Source organism: Sorex fumeus, unplaced genomic scaffold (assembly GCF_029834395.1).
Source record: "Sorex fumeus unplaced genomic scaffold, SorFum_2.1 ptg000008l, whole genome shotgun sequence".
In the NCBI taxonomy this organism is placed as follows: domain Eukaryota; kingdom Metazoa; phylum Chordata; class Mammalia; order Eulipotyphla; family Soricidae; genus Sorex; species Sorex fumeus.
The window spans coordinates 84,184,724-84,209,882 of NW_026606065.1; the positions used below are offsets into that span (position 1 = coordinate 84,184,724).

Consider the following 25,159-nt stretch of genomic DNA (forward strand, 5'->3'; position numbering starts at 1 on the left):
TATTGGGGGGGGTCATACCCGGTGTTGCTCAGGGGTCAAACCCGGTTCAGCCACGTGCAAGGTGCTCCAGCCCCTAATTGTAGCTGTCCTGGTAGTAACTATTAAAACAGTAGGGCTGGAACAATGGGACAGTGGGTAGGGTGCTTGCAGCTGACCCGGGTTCAATCCTTGGCACCTCTTATGGTCCCCCAAGCCCACCAAGAGTGATCCCTGAATTGAAAGTCAGGAGTAAACCTTGAGCATCGGTATGGCCCCAAAACAAACAAGAAATATAAAAAAAATAGATAACCTTCCCTTTGACATACATTCAAAGATGGCCTTCGGTTCATTCTAGATAAATGTAGTGTTACCTGTTGTACATTTGCTTGAAGTAAATCACCCAGTTTTTCCACAAGTTCTGCAAACCTTGGCCTTTCCTTTGGATCTTTGTGCCAGCAGTCCAGCATAATCTGGTAGCTATGGGGTAAAAGAAAAATTGAGAGCTGACTACATTGCCCCACAGAGTAGCTGAGGGATGGGGAACCTTATATATCAGATGATTGTTCTGAGGATGGAGGGACGGAAAAGCAGGTTCTGTCTTGCCTTGTATACAGACCCAGGTATGAATCACAGCACCCCATTGCCCCCCGGCCCCTTGCCACCACCAAGCACTGACTGGAGTGATCGGAGAAGATTCAGGTGAGACCCTGAGTATCTATGGGTGTGGCCCCAAAACAAAGCAAAATAGAAGATGATTCTTGTAGTTCATAATATTTGCTCCCATTTTTATACTTGGCTGTGAAGCATACAGGCTGTTTGGGGGACCAGAGTGATAGCGTATTGGGTAAGGTGCTTGCCCTGTATATGGCCAACCTAGGTTTGACCCGTTGGACCCCATGTGGTACCCTGAGTCCTGCCAGGATTGATACTTGAGCTCAGAATCAAGATAAGCCCTGAGCACTGTGGGGTGAGCTCCAAAACAAACCAACTCCCCACAAAATGCAGTTTGGGCATGCTGGTGGTGGGACACATGTCTACAAAGGCAGATTGAGGGAGTCAGGTCAAAAATCTTTTTTGGTAGGGCCAGGGGTACAGAACTCAGGGGAGTGTTTGGGAATCTATGGTGAAGGGCTTCACACATGTAAGGTTTATGCTGTACCACTGAAACACAACCCTGATTCCCGGATCAAACTCGGAATTAGATTGGGATGGATCTGGGGCAAAAGATGATATAAACACCGGGCGGGCAAGCTGCCCCTCCATGCCTAGCTAGTGGCTCCCAGGGCTGCTGCATTGAATAGCCTAAAGAAGCTTCCCACCGAATAAGCCTGAGTCTCCCTGAGTTGATTCTGATGCCATGGTGTGGTTCAGCCCCCAGTCACATGGCTAGGAAGATACTAGGGATTTCAGAATTCTCAGGTGATTCAAATAAGAGGAGGCCTAGAGGCCAGAGAGATCATGCAGTGGGTAGGGCACTTGCCTTGCATGCGTCTGACCCAGGTTCAATCCCTGGCACACCATATAATTTCCTGAGCCCACCAGTTACGATTCCTGAATGCAGAGCCAGGAGTAAGTTCTGAGCACTGCTGGGTGTGACCCCAAAAGAAAAACAAACAAAATTAAGAGTGGGCGTTGGTGAACATCTGCGCTAGCCCAGTGCCTGGTGGATAAGCACTGAGTAAATACTCTCTGAGTAAATATTGATGGAAGTCAGACTGGTTTCTGGAAAGAGAGAACCCAACAATTCTCCAACCATGTTCCTAACAATGCATAATGTGTGACTAGATCCTTGGAAACTGGGAATGAAATGAAACTCCATTCTTAGAGATTTGCTGTCCTTGGAAAGCTGGGATTTGGATGTTGCTGGGGAAGGCCTGGGAAATGCCTGTATTCAACCATCCTTGCCACTTTGGGGCTTGTGCGTGTGTGTATGTGTGTGTGTCTGTGTGTGTGAGTGTGTGTATGTGTAATTTTGTCTTACTAACAGAATATTCATTTTATGTATGAATTTCTCAATAGCATAGTGTGCTACACAGTGTATAATAACAGATGGGGCTTTTTTTGGTTGCTTGTTTTAGGTTTAAAAATTTTTCAGTTAAAGGCCACAGAGATAGAAGCACTTCACTGTAGCACTGTCCTCCCGTTGTTCATTGATTTGCTCGAGCGAGGCCCAGTAATGTCTCCATTGTGAGACTTGTTGTAACTGTGTTTGGCATATCGAATACGTCACGGGGAGCTTGCCAGGCTTTGCCGCGTGGGCCAGATACTCTCAGTAGCTTGCTGGGCTCTCTGAGAGGGGCAGACAAATCGAACCTGGGTCAGCCCTGTTGGCCACATGCAAGGCAAATGCCTTACCCACTGTGCTATCGCTCCAGCCAATACAACGGGTAAAAGCACCCTAAGTGCATGGGTACTTGCCTTGCACTTAGCCAGCCCAGGTCTGATCCCCGGCATGGTTCCCTGAGCACCACCAGGAGCGATTCCTGAGTGCAGAGCTAGCACCACTGGGTGATGGTCAAAATTTAAAAAAAAATTTTTGGCGAGGTAAAATTCACATGTTATCACATTAATTAACAATAAATTAACAAATAATTAATAAATCATAAATACTTAATGAATAATTAAATAATAAATGGTTGAATGCTTAAATAACAAACACAAACAAACACTGTCCTCCTGTTGTTTATCGATTTGCTTGAGCGGGCCCAGTAACGTCTCCATTGTGAGACTTCTTGTTACTGTGTTTGGCATATCGAATACGTCACAGGTAGCTTGCCAGGCTTTGCCGTGTGGGCGAGATCCTCTCGGTACCTTGCCGGACTCTCCGAGAGGGGCAGAAGAATCGAACCTGGCTCAGCCGGGCTGGCTGCGCGCAAGGCAAACGCCCTACTGCTGTGCTATCAAATGCTTAAATAAACAAAATTAATTATAAATAATAAATAATTGTTTAGCAGTTAATAATTCTATTAAATTTAAAGCAACTCGTGGGCAGTTTACTCTGCTTCCCAAGCATTCTCATTCCTCCCTCTGCTGCTTCCACAGAGCACACAGCTCCAGGCACCTCTGAAGGATATGGCTATCTCTTTCTTTTCATCTGTTTATCTTGGGCCACACCTGGCTGTGCTCAGAAATCACTGTTGGTGGGGCTCAAGGGACTAAATGGGATGCTGAAGATCAAAGTCGGGTCAGCTACATGCAAGGCAAGCGCCCTACTTGCTGTACTAACTCTCCGGCCCCCAATTCTGGTTCAGTCAACATAAGGTGACTAATAAAGGCAGTAACAATATAGAAAACTTAGGGGCAAGAGCAGTAGGGTGCTTGCCTTTCTGACCCGGGTTCAATCCCCCACACCTCATGGTCCCCTGAGTCAGACAGGAATGATTCCTGAGTACAGAGCCAGGAATAAGCCCCAAGCAGCACCAGAAACTAACAACACAATAAAAAGGTAAGATTAAAAATAAAAGAAAAAAGAAAAAAACGCAGGGTAAATGAGAAACAGTGAAATTAAAGACAAAGTTAACGTGCAAAGTTTCTATCATGATTCTCATTAGTGAAATGGACTAAGCTTTCAGGTGGCTGGTGAAAAAAAAAAAACAACAATCCAATGCCTGTAAACCAGAAGTTAAAAAACAAAGCAAGTTGAAGGGGGTAAGGCACATGCCTTGTACATGTAAGGCCCTGAGTATGACAGCCAGCACACTTCCCCCCAATCTGAACATCACCAAGTATGACCCTGCTGACTCTCAAGTACCACAGGGAGTGGGTCACTGCTGGCAAAGCCCCAGGGCCTCAAGCTTTGACAGAGGCCCACTGCCCTTAATTCAGTTAGAAGGCTTTTCCTTGAACTGAAATCTGCAAGGAGCTTCTTCACCTCAAACCTCTCAACAACAGCAGGTAAGAGCCAGGGAATAATGAGTGATGCCAGGCTCTGTCTTGCTCATTGTCTTTCGCTGTTGGCCAAAGCTGATAAAAGCAAAAACGAACTTTTTTGTTTGTTTTTAGGCCATACTCAGCAATGCTCAGGGTTTACTCCTGGCGGTGCTTGGGGGACCATATGGGATGCCAACCCTGCCACTGCGTGTAATGCAAATACCGTGCACGGTACCAAAGCTCTGGCCCCAGCAAGTCCAAACTTTCAATAAAAACAAATCTGAGGCAAAACGATGTGGTCCCAGTGAGTGAGTCGCCTTGTTCAGATGTAGCCCCAGGTTGGAATTCTCAGTACCCAGGGGATTGGTGGCCTCTTGTGGCCTGCAGACAACCTCTGTGGTGCTGCCAAGCAGAGGCAAATGTTCCCAAAAGCACAGGGAGGGGATTCAGGTTCTGCTTTCAAACAAAGCAACCCAAAATCTCGGACTAAGGGATGAAAGAGCACATGTTTTATTCACAAATTCTCCTGCCTCACCTTCCCATGGGCAGATAACTCATATTCCCAGCCACCCTTAACTTCATCTGCACGACTGGGCAGGTGGGCTGAAATTTAAGTTCCAAAGGCTGTGACGGCCTAGGCTCAACCCGGTGTCAGGCACTGGGATGTGCTGAGGAGATGAGGGTTCGGGGATCTCTCCTGCTCTCTGGGAAACACAGGAAGAGGCAGCAGTGCACCAGCTCCCTGCCCAGGCAGAGCTTAGAGTGAAGCTCAGACCTCGGCTCTACTGGTCCGTGTGTTCCTGACCCATACATGGGGTCTTGGGACCTCTTCCAGCAGTCTGTGCCCAATAATGGGCTCGATACATCCTGGGTCTCATTTCAAGCAAGATTAGCCATTTTATTCCTTTACTGATGGGTGCAAAAGTGTCTGTCTCTGAGATAGGTAATTTACTGGGTAAAAACTCTCTGCGGCCCTCATGTTTCCATATTCCGTCCTCACGAGAGTGGTGAGAGTATGCAATACACACAGGAACAGTCTAGTAAAGGGAGCCCCCATGAGAAAGATGATCCAGACAGAGAGAAAAGAGTCTGGAGAGAACAGGCAGAGCTCATCCACCGGGAGCCCCGGGTTGATCCCCACCCGTAACAGCTATGCAGGTGGGGGGGTCCCGGGGCCCTGACCAGGCCTCCCCCCGAAACGAGCGGCTTATGGCTTTCTGGTTCCTGATTTTGAGTTCTTGCAGAAAATTCATTGCAAATCATCTTGGCCAACACCAAAGCAAAAGCCAAGTGAAAACATTCCGTTGCATCTGATACAACAGGTAGTGGGCAAGGTTCATGGGAGCATCATTGAGTAAACAGGTTATACTGAGACACAGTGGGGCCTCACCCAACTGGTTTCTTGAAACAAGTCAGGCTGAGGGCCTCTGGGAAGAGCCTCCTGGCCACGCTATCCAGCGAGCTCCTTAATGCACAGTCCCTGGCCATGTTCAAGTGCCACAGTTCTGACACTGGGCATGGCACCTCACCCAGGCACAAACAAGAAGGAAACACTGAGCCTTTTAAATGCGTGAGAGGGGCCTGAGAGATAGCACAGTGGGTAGGGCTGCCTTGCAAGTGCCTGACCCAGGTTCAGAGAACTTGCTTCTCAATTGTTGAATTATGGGATTCTGCTTATCTTTGTTGTGGTTGTTTTCATTTTTTAGAAAATTTTGGGGCTACACCCAGCAGTGCTCAGGGCTTACTCCTGTCTCTGTGCTCAGAGATCACTCCTCGCAGTGCTTAGGGACCAGGGGACCAGGGACTGAAACTGGGTTAGCTGCATGAATGGCAAGTACCTTCCTTCTGTACTATCTCTCCAGCCCTGACATTCTGCTTTCAGCTTTTAGACCATATTCAACAAATTACAGGAGATACTCATGTTTTGGTTATAATCTAAGCTTTGTGTTAGCAGATCCTTACCTAAGTAGGGTAAATGGCTATTTTGAGCATGTTTTTTTGTTTGTTTTTTGTTTTGTTTTCAGGGCCACACCCAGCAATGCTCAGGGCTTACTCCTGACTCTGCACTCAGGGATCACTCCTTGTGCAAGGCAAGTGCCTTACTTGCTGTATTATCCCCCTTAAAGACAGAGTTCTGAAGAATATAAAGTGAACGTAACAACCCCATGATCCAACGCATAGAGGCCTGCAAGCTTCTGATCTGTCTCTCCTGCTTGCTGCTGATGGAGGATAAATCCCCTCACTTTCATTCTTCACATCCCCACAGTCAGTTTTTATTTATTTATTTATTTAATTTACTTTTTGGGTCACACCCGGCGATGCTCAGAGGTTACTCCTGGCTCTGCAGTCAGGAATCACTCCTGATGGCGTTTGGGGGACCATATGGGATGCTTGGAATTGAACCCGGATCATCCGCATGCAAGACAAATGCCCTACCCACTGTGCTATCACTAAAGCCCCGTAGAGTCAGTTTTTAAAGGCAGCTGAGAACTTTAAATGTCTGTGTTTGGGGGAGGGGGTTGGGAGAGATACTTAGAACATGGTGAGGTGCGAAGTTGTCTCATGTTAGACCAGGTCCTGCTCGCAGTACCCCCCACTTCCAGCCTATCTGCTCTAGGCCTGTAGTGCACTGGGTCAGGGTGCACCTCCTGCTCCTTGCCGGGGTCGCCTCCTGTCCCCATTCTTCCCTAGTCCCCAGGCCCTGGAGAACTGCTGCTCCCAAGCGCCTCTCAAGGGCTTGAGGCGTGTCCTCGTCCTGCCTCTGACCTATCCTTGTCGCCAGATGCTGAAGCAAGACGACAGTGGCCTTGCTCTCGGGCCAACCCCACACTTCCTTCATTCCCTCTGACTCCTCCCTAGAGGCCATGCCGGGGCTTCTGACAGGACCCCATTGTGTGGGTGGGGTGCAGGAAAGGTGGTGCCGGTCTTGTCAGCAGCCCCGCAGAACTGCCGCGTCATCACATTCCTGCCTGGGACTCAGGCAAAAACAGCCAGAGCAGACCATGTCTGAAGAGAAAGCGTGAGGAGGGGTGCCTGGAGAGGGAAGTGTGGGGCACAGGTCCTCCACGGAACAGCATCTCAAAGGCCAAGTTCTAAAACATGCCACAAGAATCCTCCTTGCCCTCAGCCTGCTGTGAAGTATGATAAGAATCCAGCCAGGAAATGCCCCTCTCTGGTCCTGCACCCCAGCCCGTCTCTCCCAGCCTACGGTGAGGATGGGGGACTCCTCAATCCGCGTCACACCCAGCTGATGCTCAGTGAGTGTGGACAGGGCTTTGTGTACAGTTTTTTGGGGGTGTTCTGTTAGCTTGGTGCGGGTTCCTAACTCCAAATGCCAGCAAGAGGACTTGAAAAGTTCATGCTCAAGGGAGGAAATGGGGTTCTCAAGGGTGAAGCAAGGGAAAGGGGAAGCATATCCTCCCCCCAGGAGCAGGAGAGCCTCTTTCCTCTTCTAAGCACCCCCCACAACACCCCCTCCCTGAGGGGGGCTTTGGGGAGCGTCCGGAGGAAGTGGAGACTCACATTTCCGGAGTGGCGTACTCAGGGGCCCGCATCCTCATGCCATCCTTGAGGCGGCTGCAGAAATCCTCGTCCATCTGCACACCTGGGTATGGGGACCCTCCTGGGTGGGGCAACACCGGGAGAAGACAGAGCCTGTCAGGGTTCTGCAGGGCACTGCGCATGAGGCGATAATCCAGGAGTTTGGGGGGCGGATCTTCATGCAGAGAAACCCACAGACACACCTGCAGCCCCTGGCCCCTGACCATGGTTGGTGGTTTGGGGGTGCTCAGGCCGGACCTGTGTCCACTAACATCCTCTGGCTTGGAGAAAAGGGGTAAACCAGAAACATCCCTTCCCCTCTCCCACAAGAAATTCTAAAGACACCCCACATTTAGAGACTCATTCTTTGGGTTAGTGCGTTGTGGATACTGCTGAACTGGACCCATTTCTCAGGAGAACACATTTCTCAGGAGAACTGAGGGGTGTCAGGACTTGTGAGGGGCCCTGAGCTGGATGTAGGGTCTGTAGACCAGAGGGTAACACTTTTTCTTGGCCACTTTCACTGTACAGGATCCCCATCTGGCTTGGTCCTACCCCAAGCCAAGAAGTCCCTAGAAAGAATTCTTGGGGGGAATCTCCATTTTTTAGGGGGGGGATCTAGGTCTGAGGGGTGGGGTGGTAGGGCTGAGTGAGGCCCCCGATCTGCTTTGTTCTTAGCTTCGGATCTGGCTCTCTCCGCATCCGTTTATTCTTTCTAGTGATTTTGCTGCTGGTAGGAAGCAGCTGGGAGATGCACAGAGCTGGGGCCATTGTGGCGGCCAAACTGCTTTCAAAGACTGGAAGCAACAGGTGCCTGTCATCGAAAGCAGGGGAATGATTTTTACACATTCCAGGAAACCAGGGATGTTACTGGATGACTTTTATTGGCTCGGAAAGGTCAATGTTTGGCAAAGTCTGAAAGGCTCTTGGCTGGCCCCTGCACGCAGGGGGCCTCAGAGTATCCGTCCGTGTGTCTGAGTGGGGCTCTCACAGCTGTGGAATTGGGCAAATCTGCAGACTGGGCCCCCAGCAGGGCTGCGGCAACCCGGGGTGGGTGTTATCAGAAGCAAAATAAGTGCAGAAGTAGTCTAGCCCACCTGTGCCTGCTGCTGGCTGGCACTGAGATGCCATCTGTGCCGCCCATCCCTGCCCTCCCTTGAGGGTGGTGGGGGCCCAGAAGGGAGTTTTCCTGAGATCCTCAGAGGCAGGGCAGGAGGAGGGAATGGCAGCAGGACTCGAGCTTGATGAGGAATCAGAAGAAGGCAGCAGTGACCGAAGCTGGGGCTAGCCAGAGGGACTGAAGTTGATTTCAGGAGTTGAATGCAGATTTCAGGAGATCTGACCGCAAATCCCCTCCAGGAGCCTGGCCTGGGATTCCTCACCAAGCCACACATGGCCCAGCATTCCGGATTCATTTTCTCATTCCTCAATCAGCATTTTAGCTGCTGACTGCAAAACTGTGTCTAACACCAGGACATGCGGAAGAGGGTGCCCAGCCCATTGGTTCTGGGCTACTGAAACTCCCTCCCGCTGACCCCGCTCCTCTCCTCCCCTCCCCTGACTTACCCAGGGAGAAGATCTCCCACAGGAGAACCCCGTAGGACCACACGTCACTCTTTGTGCTGTAGATCTTGTCAAAGATGGACTCAGGAGCCATCCACTTCAGGGGAAGTCGAGTCTAAGAAAGGGCAAAGGGGCCTTGAGCAGAACAGGAAAGCAAAGTACATTCAATGGCAAGTGTCCACTGAGTTGCCTCTGTGATAGCCCTGGAAGTTATTTCCTTGAGCAGCCAGGGTTTCCAAGCACAGAGAGAGGCAGCTGTGCTGGGCGACATGGGGAGGGCTGGGGACATCCCAACTTCAGGGATTTGGAAAAGACTAATCTGCATTAGGAGGCCTCCTGAAAACAAATGCTTTTCTGAGCATCTTTTCAAAGGAGGAACAGTTTGGAGGGCATGCTCCTACAAAACGACAGAGTTCACAAAGTCACAAAGGAAAATGAAGTCATGAAATGTGCTTTCATGTGGATGGACATGAACAGTATCATGATGAGTAAAATCTGTCGGAGGGAGAGGAACAGACAGAACGATAGCACTCATTTGCAGGACATTGAAAAACATAGCGTGAGAATAATCCCCAAGAACAGTTGGAAAAAGGGCTAGAAGGACTCATCCATGGTAGGAAGCTTGTCATAAGGGGTGGGAGGTGTGCAGTCAGGGCAGAGAAGAGACCACTACGACAATGATAATTGGAGATGATCACTCTGGATAAGAACTGAGTACCGAAAGGAAGTAAAGAGATATGCTCAATACCATTTCAGCAACAGTACTGCTAAACTCAGTCCTTTGAAGGAAAAAAAAAGGAGGAGAGGGAGAAAGAGAGAGTATAAAAGCGTCTGCTAGGGAGGCAGGCTGGGGGTCGGGGGTGGAGCAGGAGGGAAACTGGGGACACTGGTGGCAGGAAACATGACTAGTGAAGGGTTGGGTGTTGGAGCATCATGGGACTGAAAATCATTAGCAACATTGTAACTATATATCTCATGGTGATTCAATAAATAAATAAGTATATAAAACTAAAAGGTCATTGATGGATGGAGCAAGCATGGGCAGAGAATGCTCTAGACTGAGGAGAACAAGTGTCCGGTTTCAAGCATGCAGACAAATCTTGATTCTCTTTCTGGAAGCTGCAATGCCAGAAAGAGAGGCACCGGGAGCTGCGACTTCAGAGGGATGGGAACCAATCAAGGACGGGATAATGGAATGTTAGAGAACGCGATGGAGAGGGGGCATGGGAAGGGAAACATGGAAGGAGACACAGGTACAGTATTAGCATAAGGTACTTGCCTTGCACGCAGCTGACTTGTGGCACTACAGTTCTCAGAGGACCCCTGAGAGTGGTCCCTGAGCACAGAGCCAGGTGTAGCCCAACACCTCAGTCCCCCAAGAAAGAAAGGGACATGGGTGGATGGATAAGACAAAAGGACGGGATGAAGGGCAGTTAGAAAGGTGTCATTTTTGTGAATCAGAGCTCAGAAAATAACACAAGTGTATTGGCTTCCCCTGCTTATGAGATGGTGGGACAGGAGCTCTCAAAGAACAGATATTTGGGGGGCAACCTTGCCCAAGACTTTCTCCACCAGTTCTCAAAGTAGATAGTACCCTGGACTTTCACAAACTGAAACTACCAACATTGGTCCTCCCCTCAGACAATCCTGATGTTTTTGGCATGGTTGTGGTCCAGCCCTCAGATGAGAAAGACTTTAGGGTTGTAAAAATCTTGCAAGAGGGGCTGGAACCATAGCTCAGTGGGTAGGGTGTTTTCCTTGCACGCGGCCGACCTGGGTTCGAGTCCCAGCATCCCATACGGTCTCCTGAGCACCGCCAGGAGTAATTCCTGAGTGCAGAGCCAAGAGTAACCCCTGTACATTGCTGGGTGTGACCCAAAAAGAAAAAAAAATTTGCTAGAGGATGCAGATAAGGGAAGTCTGAGGATCTCTTGTTAAGTGAGTCAGAATGACAAATATTAGATGATCTCACTTATCTGTGGTGTATAAATGAGGGAAGGCAGGGTATCAAAGAGGGGGATACAGAGAATACTCTTGGCCCTAGATTATAGAAACGAGAAGGGGGAAGGAAAGAAACTGAGGAGGCAAGTAAGAAGAGGCAGATGGGAGGTAACAGAGTGAGGGATTGGGGACCTTTTCTGCACGAGACCCAAACAACAACCAAAGTTAAAAATGTGCTTGTCGAGGAGGCAGGCTGAGGAGTGAGAGGGACCCCAGGGACACTGGTGGAGGGAAGCTGACACTGGTGATGGGTTGGTATTTGACATTGTACACCTGAAATTCAACTATGAAAATCTTTATAAATTATGATGTCTTAATAAAAAAAAAAAAAAGAAGAGCTAGTAGTGCAGCAGGTAGGGCTCTTGCCTTCCATGTGGCTGACCTGGGTTTGATGTCTGGTCTGGTACCATTTAGCCCTGAGTCCTGCCAGGAGTGATCCCTGAGCACAGAGTGAACAGAAAGCCCTGAACACCACTGGGTGGGTGGGAAGGAGGAGGAGGAGGAGGAGGAGGAGAAGGAGGAAGAGGAGGAGGAGGAGGAGGAAGAGGAGGAGGAGGAGGAAGAGGAGGAGGAGGAGGAGGAGAAGGAGGAAGAGGAGGAGGAGGAGGAGGAAGAGGAGGAGGAGGAGGAGGAAGAGGAGGAGGAGGAGGAAGAGGAGGAGGAGGAGGAGGAGGAGGAGGAGGAGGAGGAGGAGGAGGAGGAGGAGGAGGAGAAAAGTCTGAGAGCTGGCGATGAACTTGATGAGAATCCCGAGGGGGTGGGGAGGGGAGCAAGTTCTGCAGGTGATTTGTGAGCAGGGGAAGTTGGGGAATGTTCCAGAACCACTGCAGAGAACTCATGGCAGAGCCCAGGGTGAGTCTCGGGTACTGGCCACAGAAGAGAGGACACAGGAGGTCATCCACGAGAGTGAAAAATAACACCGTGTCCACAAACAAGCAGGGAAGAGGCACGGGTGTGAGTGGGCAGGAAGGTTCCAGGCATGGAAGGCAGACAGGGAGGTAAGCTGGCTTCCTCCTGCAGGAGATAAAGCCCGCGCCTTCCCCCACCCTTTCCTGAGCCGGCGGCACCTGTGGAATCAATCATCCGGGTTATTTGAGGGGAAGGGTGCAGACTGTTCTCTGCAGCGGCACCGCAACTCCCACGGGGCCCAGGGGAGGTGGCACGGGGTGCCCTGGAGGCTCTCCCTCAGGTTGGCTGTGCAGAATCACTGAACAAAAATCTGGTGACACAGGCTTTTCCAGGCCCACGTGAGGGCTCAGGACACGCAACCATCTGCACTGCTTGTCTTCACAGAAAGCACGAGGTTTTTGGGTGGGGGCATGGGGGGTGCACGGATGAGGAAGTGTAAATATTTACCAAGGCCTTTGGTCTGTGGTGAGAAGGCAGGGGAGAGGGACCTGGATGAATCAAATACACATCAAACGCACTTACATCTCCTTTTCTCACATAGTCAGGGTTCTTGTAAATATCCCGGGCCAGGCCAAAGTCGCAAATCTTCACCACATTGTTCTCAGATAAAAGAATATTCCGCGCGGCCAGGTCACGATGGATGCACTGCAGGTGGACAGTGGCGGGATCGATGTGTCTCCCTGTTCTCCCCAGCAACTCCCCCCACCCAGTGGCTGAGGCTGTCACCAGCCTCCCAGCACCCACAGAGTACCCAATAGACAGACAACATCCTCCTTCACGCAGAGGTGTACGTGGCCCCTGGCTGTGCAGGACGGGGTCTTGGGAAATGAAGCTGGACCCTGGCATGTACCCCACTGCCTCCTGAGCTGCTGAGAGGGGCCCGTGTTCCATCTGGGCTGAGTGGGGGCGCGGCCCGGCTCTATTAATAGCCTCTCTCCTGGGGAGCTGAGTCCTCCGAGAGTCTGGCCAGTTTTGAAGACATGCCAGCGAGCAATGTGGGAATGGCTGCCAGGTCTGTCCGGTTTCCAACACGAGGTTCTCCCCTCTGGCAGCCGAGACTCATCAGTCTCTGAGCGGCTGACACCCAGGGGACCCGTGCAGGCATTTGGTGTGAGGTCATAGATAGACGCCAATATGAGGAAGAGAGGATTAGTGCGTTCGGGGCCCGCCCATGCTGGGAGAAGGGGCTACTCTCCTACTTGTGGTGGGGGAAGGGACTTCTGTGGGCTCAGTGCTTGCTCCTGGTCATGTTTGGGGTACCCTGCACAGTTGGGGATCACACCCAGGTGCCCTTATCCAACGCATCTTTTTTGGCCAGGGAGGTGGGGTTGAATCAAGCTGTGTGTTTGCTTCTGCGTGTGGACACGCGTCCAGGTCTGGCTAGAGAGAAAATCGCTAAGGAGCAAGGCTGACCTTTCTGGAAGACAGAAACTCCATGCCTCTGGCCACTTGGAAACTGTAGGAAATCAGATCTTCCATCGTGATGGGCTGCTTGTAGAAATCATCGGGGTCTGGAAAGCATTAAAAACCATAACTATTTGTAATGGCTCTTGTTATTCCACCAAATCCCAGTTTATTGGAACAATGTTAGCAAAACATAAAACAAACCAACAAGTAGATCAGAGTTCATGTTCAAGAGCCTTTGAGTTTCAACATGAATATCTGAGATTTTTCCAGGCCTCCAGCCCATTTGACCCCAGCAAGGGGGGGGGGGGGTGGAGGCGGGGCACAATCCCTTCAGACAAATGGGCCCGAGGAGGAAAGACAATTGCCCAGTTCCCTGTCAAAATTAGTAACTCTCTAAATAATCTTAATTCAAATCTTATCTCCCCAGGACATTACCCTGCGAATCTCCCACGGATGTTTATTAGGGTGATAATAAGAAAAAAAATGTCAGGGATGCACAGTATGCTGTAAAAATATCTCAGACTGTAGGACAGGAAGGAATTAATACCTACCCTCCTCTTCCTCCACATCGCTCAGACTTTTCTCTTCCTGGAAGCCAGAGCTTGCGAAGCTTTCGCTGCTGGTGACGCTCTCTAGTCTTTGTTTCTGCACTTGCTCCCCATCTGGCTCCATCTTCTCCTTCTTGGGCTCCAGGTGTAACGCCGCATCCTTTAACAGACCCAAAAAAGGAACAGATGAAAGGGAACTCCAGGGCAGCCCCAGGCCAGGGACACCGGGACCTGGCCTTAGCCCGAAGCAGGAGACGGTCCTTCTGTCATTCCCAAGAGTGGAGAGGAAACTGCCTGGCGCTTGGTGCTCTGTCTGCTCAGTTTGTTTATTTTTTGTTTCTTGGGCCATACCCAGCAATGCTCAGAACTTCCTTCTCGCTGTGCTCAGGGATCACTCCTGGCAGTGCTGGGGGGGACCCTATGGGGTACTGGGGATCAAAACTGGGTTAGTTGCGTGCAAGTCAAGCACCTTACCCGCTGGACTATCTCTCCAATTTCATCAATTTTGTTTGTTTTTTGAGCCACCCCAACCTAGGGCTTGAGGATAGCTCATGGCAGTGCATGGGGTACTCCTGATTCAGTGCTTGTGGGTTTAATCAGTGCCAGGGGTCAGACCCAGGCCTGCACTCAACCCACTGAGCGCTCTCTCTCTCTCTCTCTCTCTCTCTCTCTCTCTCTCTCTCTCTCTCTCTCTCTCTCTCTCTCTCCCCTGTTCTGCTCTGGATTCAGATTCTCAGCAGCATTTCTGGTGGCGAAAGGAATACCAGTAATAGCTGGTACTGCTTGGCCCTTATCGACATGAATCAGGATGTTAAGAATCTTGGGTCTGTTTTCTCATCTTCAGCAATTTTATAAAGGAGTTCTTGATTAACAAGAGAACTCACAGTAATCAAAGTCCTACACAGCAACTAATTGGCTGATCTGGAACCTGAATTTGGCTGTATGGTCTGGGTTCATAACAACTTTCCATGCCACATTCTATCCTGGGAAAGAATATGTGTGGTAGGAAAGATCCTCAGGAGAACTTGGGACATCCTCTATGATCGACTAGAGGAATGCCAGAGAAGGCTGTCACCAGCCATTTCTCTGGTTTCCTGGGGAAGGGGAGAGTGTAGATACTTTAGTTCCCTCCATTCAAAACAAACAGTTGGAGGTTAAAGAGATAGAACAGTGGGTAGGGCGCTTGCCTTGCACGTGTCTGACCTGGGTTTGATCCCCAGCATCCCATAAGGTCCCCTGAGCCTGCCAGGAGTGATCCCTGAGCACAGAGTAAGGAATAACCCCGAGCGTTGCTGAGTGTAACCCTCAAATAAATAAAAAATCCTCACCCCCCCCAAAAAAAAAACAGTTGGATCCTAATTGAGCTTTCTTTAGCCCTGAACGGGTCTGTAGTCAAGCATTTCTGTTAATTATGAGATCTGAAGGTAAACCACCTACCTAGCTTGCCTCCATTCCCCTTTTCTGAAAGACTCTTTGCTGTTCTGTATTGGGCCCATGGGAAGGACAACTCTGTCCCTTGTGTTGGTGTGGAACTCCCAAGACAGGGTCCTCGCTTCCAGTGACCCGGGTGATAACTCTAACGTTAGGCACTTGACATCTGAGGACTGGGGCTCTGGGCACTTAGCGCTTCCACTCTGGGCACTTAGCGCTTCCTCGCCCATAGCAGCCAAGGCATGGGAAGCCTGGGGCTCAGCACGGTGGTCCTGGATCCACCTGCAGGGTGAGCCTGGCGCCACCTCCTCCCACCCTTCCTTGGCTTTTCCTGGAAATGTCGCCCAGAGGGAGAAGCGTCCACTAGAGGGCATAGCAGAGCAGGGCGAGCCTGCAGGAATGGTCCATCTGCCACCCCAGGGAGCAGACCTGAGAACTCTGTGATGTTGGATGAGTAAGTGAGGGCTGGAGGGATAGTACAGTGGGTAAGGGCCTGCAAGCCCCTGATTCAAGTTGGATCTCCCACACCACAAATGGTTCCCCAAGCCCTCCAGGAGTGATCCAAGAACACAGAACTAAGAGTAAGCCCTGAACACTGCTAGGTGTTGTCCCCCCAAACAAAAATGACAACAAAAAAGAGGGGTGTAGTGATAATTCAGCAGGCAGGGTGCTTTCCTTACACTAGGCTGACCAGGGATCAATCCTCGGCATCCCATATGATCCTTAGAACCCTGCCAGGAGTGATTCCCCCAGTGCAGAGCCAGGAGCTACCTCTGAGCATTGCCGGGTATGGCTCCCAAGCAAACAAACAAAAAGAAAAAGAAGTGAATCCAGAGGGAAGGAAAGGTGGCAGGGGTCGGAGGTACCACCCACTTCCCCCACCTCCCATGCCTGCTTCTGGCTCAGCTCAGTGGAAACAGTGGCTTGAGGCCTCCCTTCCCTGGGCTTCTGGAAGTCACCCAAATTCAGCTCTTCCCCTCTTTCCTGACTCCCATTCCAACCTGCCTCTGGATAGCCATCTCTGATTTCCTGAACTCTGGTGATCCCGGCAAAGTGCAGGGAATTCATTTAATACAAATCCCTCTTCAGGAGTCTTGGGAATTGATTTGCAAAACGATGTATCCCATTTCTAGGTAGTCCTGTGGGTCTCTCCCTGCCACCCCCCGATTCCTGCGCCTCCATTACCTTCTCTTTAAGTTCCAAATATGTAACACAGTCCTTGGTTTTTCATGAAAACACTCGGTCCCACCAACAGGGAGGTGAATCATTAAATATAGCCCAAGAAGGAAGCAAACTCTTCAAAACAAAGGACGCACGAACCCAAACGTTCCATCCTGCCCAGGTCTCTGGGGGCCTCTGCTGGCTTAGTCCTTCCTGAAGCCAGCCCAGGACTCCAGCACTGAAGGGAATTCGTGTGTCTCTCAGTTCGGAACACTGCTTCCCACTTTTCCTTAGTTTTTGTTGTCCTCCCGCCCCATCCTGTGTGGTGCATATTAAAAAGCACACTGGCTCTGGACACAGAAAAAAACACGGGGAAGGGAGTTGAGAGAGCTAAGTTCTCTCCACGCGCTTGACTTCACCTCTCGGTAAGCGTGTTTCTTCCACCTGATGGCTCTGGACCTGGGCTAGAATGACAGTGTGAACCAGAAAGTGGCAAAGACCCCATTCTAAGAATCAAAGGAACAGCTAGCATAGTTATCAATTAGGGGAAAATAAGTTCTTGCATATGTCACCAGACGGGTAGACGACCATTATGTATGGTTAGTACACAAGACAAGAAAAGGACCAGCTGTTACTGAAAAATTATTTGTGCGCCACTGAAGGCTTTTGGCTCTGTGACAAAGATGTCCACTTAGTCCACTGTCTGGGTTCTATAAGTTAGTGGTATTTAATTGGGCTCACTCACTCTTCCTGACTTAGTTGGTCAAAAATGATGATGATGAGGAGGAGACCTCGCATTTATTAAATGCCTAACTGAGCACACACTGGTGAAGGGAGAGATGCTGGAACATTGTATGACTAAAACTCAATCATGAACATCTTTGTAATTGTATTTCTCACAACTTTATAATTGTGTATCTCACGGTGATTCAATTAAAAAAAAGCCTAACTGAATCTGGTCCTCTGAGCAATTTCTGTGCTGCTATCTGAATTTCATAAGCGAGGAAATGGAAACTTCGAGTACCTGAGTGTTTGCCCACGCCTCCAGGTTTCATGTATACTTAAGTCAGGATTTAAAGCCAGGAAGTTTGATTCTGGAATCTGGGTCCTAAACCACTATTCCTCAAGGACTGATTCAAAACCAACATTGTCGAATGCAAGTTAATAATGTTGAATCACTGACTCCCCTTCTACTCCCCGAACTTCTCCAGCACCCAGGAGGTCACTACACAGATGGAAATGTCCCCCTGATAAAGTTTTGCTCTTTTTTTGATAATCTTTTTTCTACTTTTTGGGTCTTAGATCTGTGTCTGCCTTTAAAAATTAAAAAAAAAATTTTTTTGGTTTTGGTCTTGGGGTCACATCTGGTGATGGTCAGGGGTTACTCCTGGTTATGCATTCAGGAATCACTCCTAGTGGTACTCAGAGGACTTTATGGGATGTCAGGGATCAAACCCAGGTTGGCTGTGTGCAAGGCAAGCACCTTACGCATTGTACTATCGCCCCAGTTCCCGTGACAGTTTTGCTTTAGCAATCTGGGTCGCTATATATGTGGGAGTGAGGGAGAGAAACAGGAAGAGGGAGAAGATGACTTCTCTCTCTCCATATCTGCTCTGCAGTTGACTGTGAAGTCACTCAACTAAGTTCTTCCTGACTCTAATAAATGCAAATATTGCTAGCTATCCTCTTCTTTGAGAAAAAGTGACCGAGGGGTCAGAGTATTAGCATAGTGCGTAATTTGCCTTGAATATGGCCCACCTGGATTCAAACCCCCAGCACTCCCATGTTCCCTTGAGCCCCTCCAGAGTGATCCCTGAGCGCAGAGCCAGCACTAAGCTCTGAGTACTGCTGGCCCAGAAACCAAAACAATTCAAACAAAAAAGGAAAAGTGGCCAAGTGACGTGTGTATATGGAGAGAGAAATGATGGTATCAAGGTTATTTGATAGGAATTTAATTAGTGATTTGGACTACAGATTTGGATTGCGGCTTACACAGAGATCAGATTTTCCTGGTGCTAGCCACCAAAAGAATGGGACAGATGATCACAGAAGAAAAAATAATCAGAGTCTGGGGAAATAGTACAGCAGGTAGCCTTTTGCCTTGAGAGCACAACTTAAGTTCTATTTCCGGTACCACATATGGTCCCCCAAGCACCACCAGGAGTGACCCCTGAACACAGAGCCAAGTGTCAGCTCTGAGAACATCTGGGTGTGGCCCTTAAAAACAAACAAAAAACCCAAAGAAAAAATAAATGGGAAAAGTAGAAGTTGCCTCTTATGCTTGTTTATATACGGGAAACCACAGGTTTCTCTTGCTTCATGCTTCAGTGAAATGGAAAATACTCATCATCTTTAAAAACCTCCAAGTCTTCACCTCCTTACCTTATTGAGAAAGAACAAGTCTCGTTTGCTCTTGAGGTAGTTGGATAAATTTCCATATTTGCAGTATTCAACGATCACCATCAGGGGCCCTGTAGCCAAAGGAGCACAGGCTCAGTGCTGCCAGCCCAGGTCCACCTCCCAGCAATATGTCGGGTCTGGGGGAGGGTGGGAGGTGAGGGGGGCAGGGGGGCGGGGCTACCAATGAGCTTAGGCCTGAGAGTATTTTCCCCACACTTAAAGGGAGGTGTCTGATAAACAGGACAGGATTAGGAGACAGCTGGAGTGGGGGTGGAGGGATAGAGTGGGTGGGGGAGAAGAAGAAAAGGTCAAAGGACAGAGAAAGAATTCTCCCCACAACCTCTGCTCCACAGCCCCAGGCAGCTCAGTGGATGCAAAGTTGAGGCAGAAAGCTTGAGTGGGACCTTCTAGAAGCCTTGTCAACCTCAAGAATCCCAGAGCAACCTCAGGTGCCAATTCTGCTCTCCTGTGTCCCTTGCGTCATCATTCATCCACGGTCTCTCCTGTTGGACTTTCTCCATCCAGTCTCCGCCTGGGCAGCCCTGCTGACCCTGGCCAATATTCTTATGCCTGGAGCTTTAGGCACCTCTCTGATGCCAACCCTTGTCATGCTTTTCCACCCAGACACTGACCTGGCCCTAGGGAGGAGCAAAAGGTTTCTGAGCTAGCTGGCCCCTCAGTCCTTAACACAGCCCTGCTCCTGCCCCTGCAGGTAAGGCCTGTCTGAAGGGACAGAACCTTCTAGAGTCCTTCCCAGTCCCACTTCCCAGGGTCCTACCAACCTGAGTCATGCTTCAGGGGAATCTTCTAGGGATTTACAGCCCTTTTGTGCTGTTACCTTAATCACCCCTTAGAGTCATCCAGAAAGAAAAACAATCCTCTCTTAGACCTTGGGCCTGTGCAGAAAGATCTGGAAGGAAGATCTAGGAGGGGTTGCTTTACTTTGGAAACTTTAGTTAATTCATAATTAATTTTATGCTAAAATTTTTTTTTTGGTGGGGGGAGGTTCACATCCAGAAATGCACAGGGGTCACTCCTGGCGCTGCACTCAGGAATTACTCCTGGCAGTACTTGGGGGATAATATGAGATACTAGGGATTGAACCTGGGTCAGGTGCATGCCCGGCAAGCGCCTTAGCTGCTGAACTATCTTTCTAACCCCTGATCTCTTTACTTTGTGGAGTCCAGAGGCCAGCAGCACTCCCACACAAGATGATTGTTCTGCGGCTGAACTACATCCACATCTCTCTTGAGAACCTTTCAATTAACTGAACAGGGAAAGCATTTCTTCTACAAAATTTTTGGGGGATACCCTGTGATACTGGGAACTCCTCCTGGCTCTGCACTTGGGTATCACTTTCTGGCAATATCAAGGATCAAACACCAGTCAGCTGCATGAAAGGAGGGTGACTTAAGCCTAGTACTGGCTCTTGTGTCCCCAGAGGCATTTCTAAGACCTTCCACAAATGGAAAAGGGTTTCCTCTGGACACAGAGAAGCAGTTCTAGGAGGTGAGGAGGAAGAGAGTGGGCGAAGGGGTACCCGTTCGAGGAATTGGCTGGGGCCTGTGACAAGGAGAAGGCACACCTGTCTCTCCTTTACCTCCTTGCTTGGTGCAGGCTCCGAGCAGATTGACCACATTGAGGTGGTGGCCGATGTGGGTCAGGATCTTGAGCTCAGTCATCAGAGCTTTGTGTTCACTGGCTGTGGCCCCCTCTGTGTAAGAAGCAAGGAAGAGTGAATCAGGGGCCCAACTTGCCCTCCAGACATGCGTTGGGCTCCTTTCCCCAGGCTGCCTAGGCTCCAGACTCTTTCGCTTGCTCCCACCAACCTGTGCCCATGTCCTCTGGCCTTTACAGTCAGGCCCAGCTTGCAGCAGTGGGCATTAGACACTGGGTGTTTCCTCCTGATGGAATGAGACCAGCTCAAGCAGGGGCTGGCTCAGTGCAAGGCAACCAGGGGCATCTTACGAAAGTTCTTTATTCCCTTCCAAAAGCACCAGGCCCAGACAGACCTCAGGTTGGGAAGGAGGTATCTACACGCCCCTCATACCCCCCACCCTGGTTCTTGCTCCCTCTTCTTTGAGGGGTTACATGGAAGGAGCACAGGGAGCCTGAGAGCAGGAGTCCTCCCTGTAAACATTGTTCTTTTCTCCCCACCTTAGTCTGCAGGATTCTCTCAAGGAGTGCGGGCCCATAGCATCAAACATATTTCCCAGAGAGAACCATAAGGGGAAGAATCAGCGAAGTCTAAAACCTAATTTACGTGTGTGCTTGCCTTTGCTGGTTGGTTAACTTCTAAAGCCTTTATTAAAATGGTTTAATTATAATCTATAAATTGTTTACCTTTTTTGGTTTATTTTTGGAGTCACACCTGGCAGTGCTGAAAGCTTACACCTGGCTATATACTCAGGGGTCACTCCTGGTGATGCCAGGAGAACATATGTGATGCCGGGGTTTGAACAAGGGTTGGGTGCATGAAAGGCAAGCACCTTACCTGCTGTACTTTCTCTTAGCTGCAACATTTTAAATATAAAACCTTGCTGTAAGACACTCCAACAACAGGATATATTATAGAGTGAAAACAGAAGCCACTACAATCCATTTACCCTCCTAGAAGTAATGACTCCATTGCTAGTCATTTGGAGTTTTGGATCTTTCTCAATCATTTATAGTTACTTAATCAAAGTTCTCTATGGGATAGCGATCTCCCAAACTGTTCTCTGGGGTCAGGGAGTCCCTCTCCACAATGCTTGGCCAACCAGCTGGCAGTTCATGTTGAGGGCCCCAGAATGCGGTGACTGATCAGCCCTGCAGTGATGGGGATCACTAGGGCCACCCCACATGATGCTCAGAGGCTTCCAAGGCTGTACTTTGAGATGCTTGGGGGATCATTAGTCTGGGGTTCAAAACCAAGCCAGACATGCATCCTAAGCCCTGTACCATCTCCCCAGACTAAAGTTCTTTTAGTTTGTTTACGTAGATTGAATATATATATATATATATATATATATACACACGCATATATGTGTGTGTGTATATATAAATATGTATGTATCTATGTATGTATGCATATGGGCTGGAGCAATAGCACAGTGGGTAGGGCATTTGCCTTGCACATGGCTGACCCAGGTTCGATTCCTCCGTCCCTCTCTGAGAGCCCAGCAAGCTACTGAGAGTATCCTGCCCTCACAGCAGTGCTTGGCAAGCTACCATGGCATATTCAATATACCAAAAACAGTAACAAGTCTCACAATGGAGACGTTACTGGTGACCGCTCGAACAAATCGATGAACATGAGACTACAGTGCTACAGTGCAGTGCTATATATATATTTTTTTTTTCAGTTTGTTTGTTTGTATACATCTGGCAATCCTTCAGGGCTTACTCCTGGTTCTGCACTCAGGAATTACTCCTGGCACAGATTGAGGGACCATACGGGTTGCTGAGGATCAGAACCCAGGCCAGGAATAAGCAAAGCGAGTGCCTACCCACTAAACTATTGCTCTGATCCATATATACATATATATATATATACATATGGATATATATTTATTTATATTTATATATGTATATATATTTTCTATTTAATTTGAGACTTTTCTCAGTCCTTTAAATTGATGAATGGCACTCCTGACAGATGTTTTGTGCGAGGAGTACCCCCAAGAGTATCAAGGCCCTAATTAGAGTATCTGAACCACAGTGGTAATTCTTTACCTATCCTGTTAGTTTGGTGCAAACAACACCCATGGTGTTCAAGGGCTTTCAAGACTGTATTTCATGATGCTTGAGGGACCCTGTTGTGCTGGGGGTCAAGAGCAAGCCAGGCTGCAATGTTGCTGGGCCCCGTGTGCCTGGAATACCCACATCCCCAGCAGTGCTGGCAGTCTCTTAGAAACACTTAGAAACCTGGGAACTAAGCCCAGGTCAGGCACATGCCTGGCATACATCCTAATTGCTGTCTTGCCTCCCTACCACCAGGTAGACTTTATATAGGGTCTTTTCTATTATAATAATGCTGCCATAGATGTTTAATCTGCATACACATGTCAGTATTTCTGTAGGGTTTGATTTCTGGAAGCAAGCCAAGAGATGGGCCTTTAATTCTGTGGTATTAGAGTGCAACATAATATTTCCTAAGAACGGATAATTTTTATGTAATAGCCGGATAAGCTCCTAAAGCCTCCCCGTAGGGTTGGGATTGGTTCCCATGGAGGCTTCACACACATCTGTGAGTTCAACAAACCACAGGATTTCCTTTCTTATGTGGACTGGGTGACTGACCTAAAAGCCTAAAGGTTTGTTCAAGGACACTCAGAAGGCTTCTTGGACTCAGGGCTTTGACAGTATCTCTTCCTTTTCAGTTTCTCCTAGGAACAGATGTTCAACTAACCTATGCAACCAAGTGGAATAAGGGGTATCGCTGGAGGGAGAGCACAGCGGGGAGGGCATTTGCCTTGTGTGTGGCTGACCCAGCATCTCATATGGTCCCTCAAGTACCACCAAGAGTGATTCCTGAATGTAGAGCCCAGAGTAACCTCTGAGCACTGCCGGGTGTGGCCCCCCAAACAAAAACCAAACCAAAATAAAACCAAAAATACAGTGGAATAAAAATGTTGTCCACCTGAACATGTTTGCCACTCAATGCCTCTTTTGCAGACCACAACACCCAAAAGGAGAGAGAGAACACAGGGGATTGCCCTGCCACAGAGGCAGGGGGGGATGGGGGGATGGGGATGGGGGGATATTATCCATGGTGGTGGAAAATGGGCACTGGTGGAGGGATGGGTATCTGATCATTGTATAATCGAAACCCAAGCACAAAAAATTGTAAATCTACAACTGTACCTCATGGAGTTTCACTAATAAAAAAATTTAAAAAAAAATGTTGTCCTCCTCAGTAATTCTATACAGTGGAATGACTTTTAAACAATAAAGGCAAACATTTATAAAGATTACACACTTTACATCTGTATTAAACAAACAAGATCCTATGGGCATTGAAAAAGAAAATACAAAACCCCTTCAGGTCAGAACTTTCCCTTTGAACTCATTCACCCCAGGAACTGGAGCAAGAATAGTGTGTAGGGCTCTTGCCTTGCACCTGGCTATACTGGAAGAAGAATTTTGCCACTCCCTTCACAAATGGCCCTTTCTTTTGGCATGCATGCCAGGTACCTGCTTTTTCCCAGGATGGAAATTCCCCTGAAAATATCTTGGACTCTTTGGAAAGCTAAAAACCATTCTTTAATTTCTTTTTGTGTAGTCCTATTTCTTCTTGTTTTTGAAACCTTAAAACCAAAGTTGAACCAACAGAAAAATGACAGTACAAAAAAAGTAAATGAAATTCCTGTTCTTGGGATGGTGGGAGGGCGCAAGTGGTGTTTGGGAGTACCCACAGTGCTCAGGGATCTCACTGGCCTGCCCTGGAACACTCCTGGCTCTGTGTTCAGCAGTCACTCCTGGCTTTGTGCTCTGGAGCCATTTGAGGTACTAGGGATCGAATCTGGGTTAATCACATGCAAAGCATGTGCCCACTGTACTATCCCTCTACCCTTTAAGAAGTATTTTTGATACTTTAGAGGACACAGGAAACTTTAACAGATTTGGTTCATACAACTGCTGATGCTTTTCCCCTCAGTCTTACAGGTGGCCGATCATTTTGGTTTTGCTCCCCTGTCAGCCCATGAAAGAACGGCTACATCTTTCAACCTTGAAGAAAGGAGTTATTATTGTGTCTGGTAATTCTTTTTTCTTCTTCTTCTTTTTTTTTTTTTTGCTTTTCGGGTCGCATCCAGCGATGTATAGGGGTTACTCCTGGCTCTGCACTCAGGAATTATCCCTCGAGGTGCTCAGGGATACTGGGAATCGAACCCGGGTCGGCCACATGCAAGGTAAATGCCCTACCTGCTATGCTATCACTCCAGCCCCATGTGTCTGGTAATTCTTAAAGAGATGTTTTATGGTAGGGACTGAGTTTAAAATCACCTAGAGTTCTGGTCAACTAAATAGTTTAAGCTTCATAGTTTCACTCATAGTTAAGTCAGGCCCAAGCTAGGCCTTGGGGATTGGTGAGGCATGGGGGATTTTCTATTGCCACATCCCAGTGTCCCGTTACTGCAGGTTAGAGTGTGTTTCAGCCCCTGAGTATCTCGAATCTGGGACATGACAGGAGAGAAGAGAAACCTTTATGGTGAGAGGCATACCTTTCCAAGGATACCAGTGTATTGTTTGGCTTACAAGGTTTCTTCTGAGCTCTTGCTGGCCTGCCCTAGAATTCCTGCCCTTTGGTAGACGAAAGTCACATGTCTGAGCAGAAATCACTCCTAAGTCAAGTCCAACCTGTACCAGTA

The 25,159-nt window shown here is 48.8% G+C and overlaps 1 protein-coding gene across 1 annotated transcript in view; it reads right to left on the bottom strand.

Moving 5' to 3' along the window:
• Window positions 1-25,159, bottom strand: part of FLT1 (fms related receptor tyrosine kinase 1) — a 210,258-nt gene that overhangs the window by 11,615 nt on the left and 173,484 nt on the right. Inside the window, 8 exon segments of the mRNA XM_056108631.1 lie at window positions 351-456; window positions 7,372-7,471; window positions 8,956-9,067; window positions 12,385-12,507; window positions 13,276-13,373; window positions 13,821-13,977; window positions 18,792-18,880; window positions 20,410-20,523. Coding sequence (XP_055964606.1) covers window positions 351-456; window positions 7,372-7,471; window positions 8,956-9,067; window positions 12,385-12,507; window positions 13,276-13,373; window positions 13,821-13,977; window positions 18,792-18,880; window positions 20,410-20,523 — 899 coding nt within the window.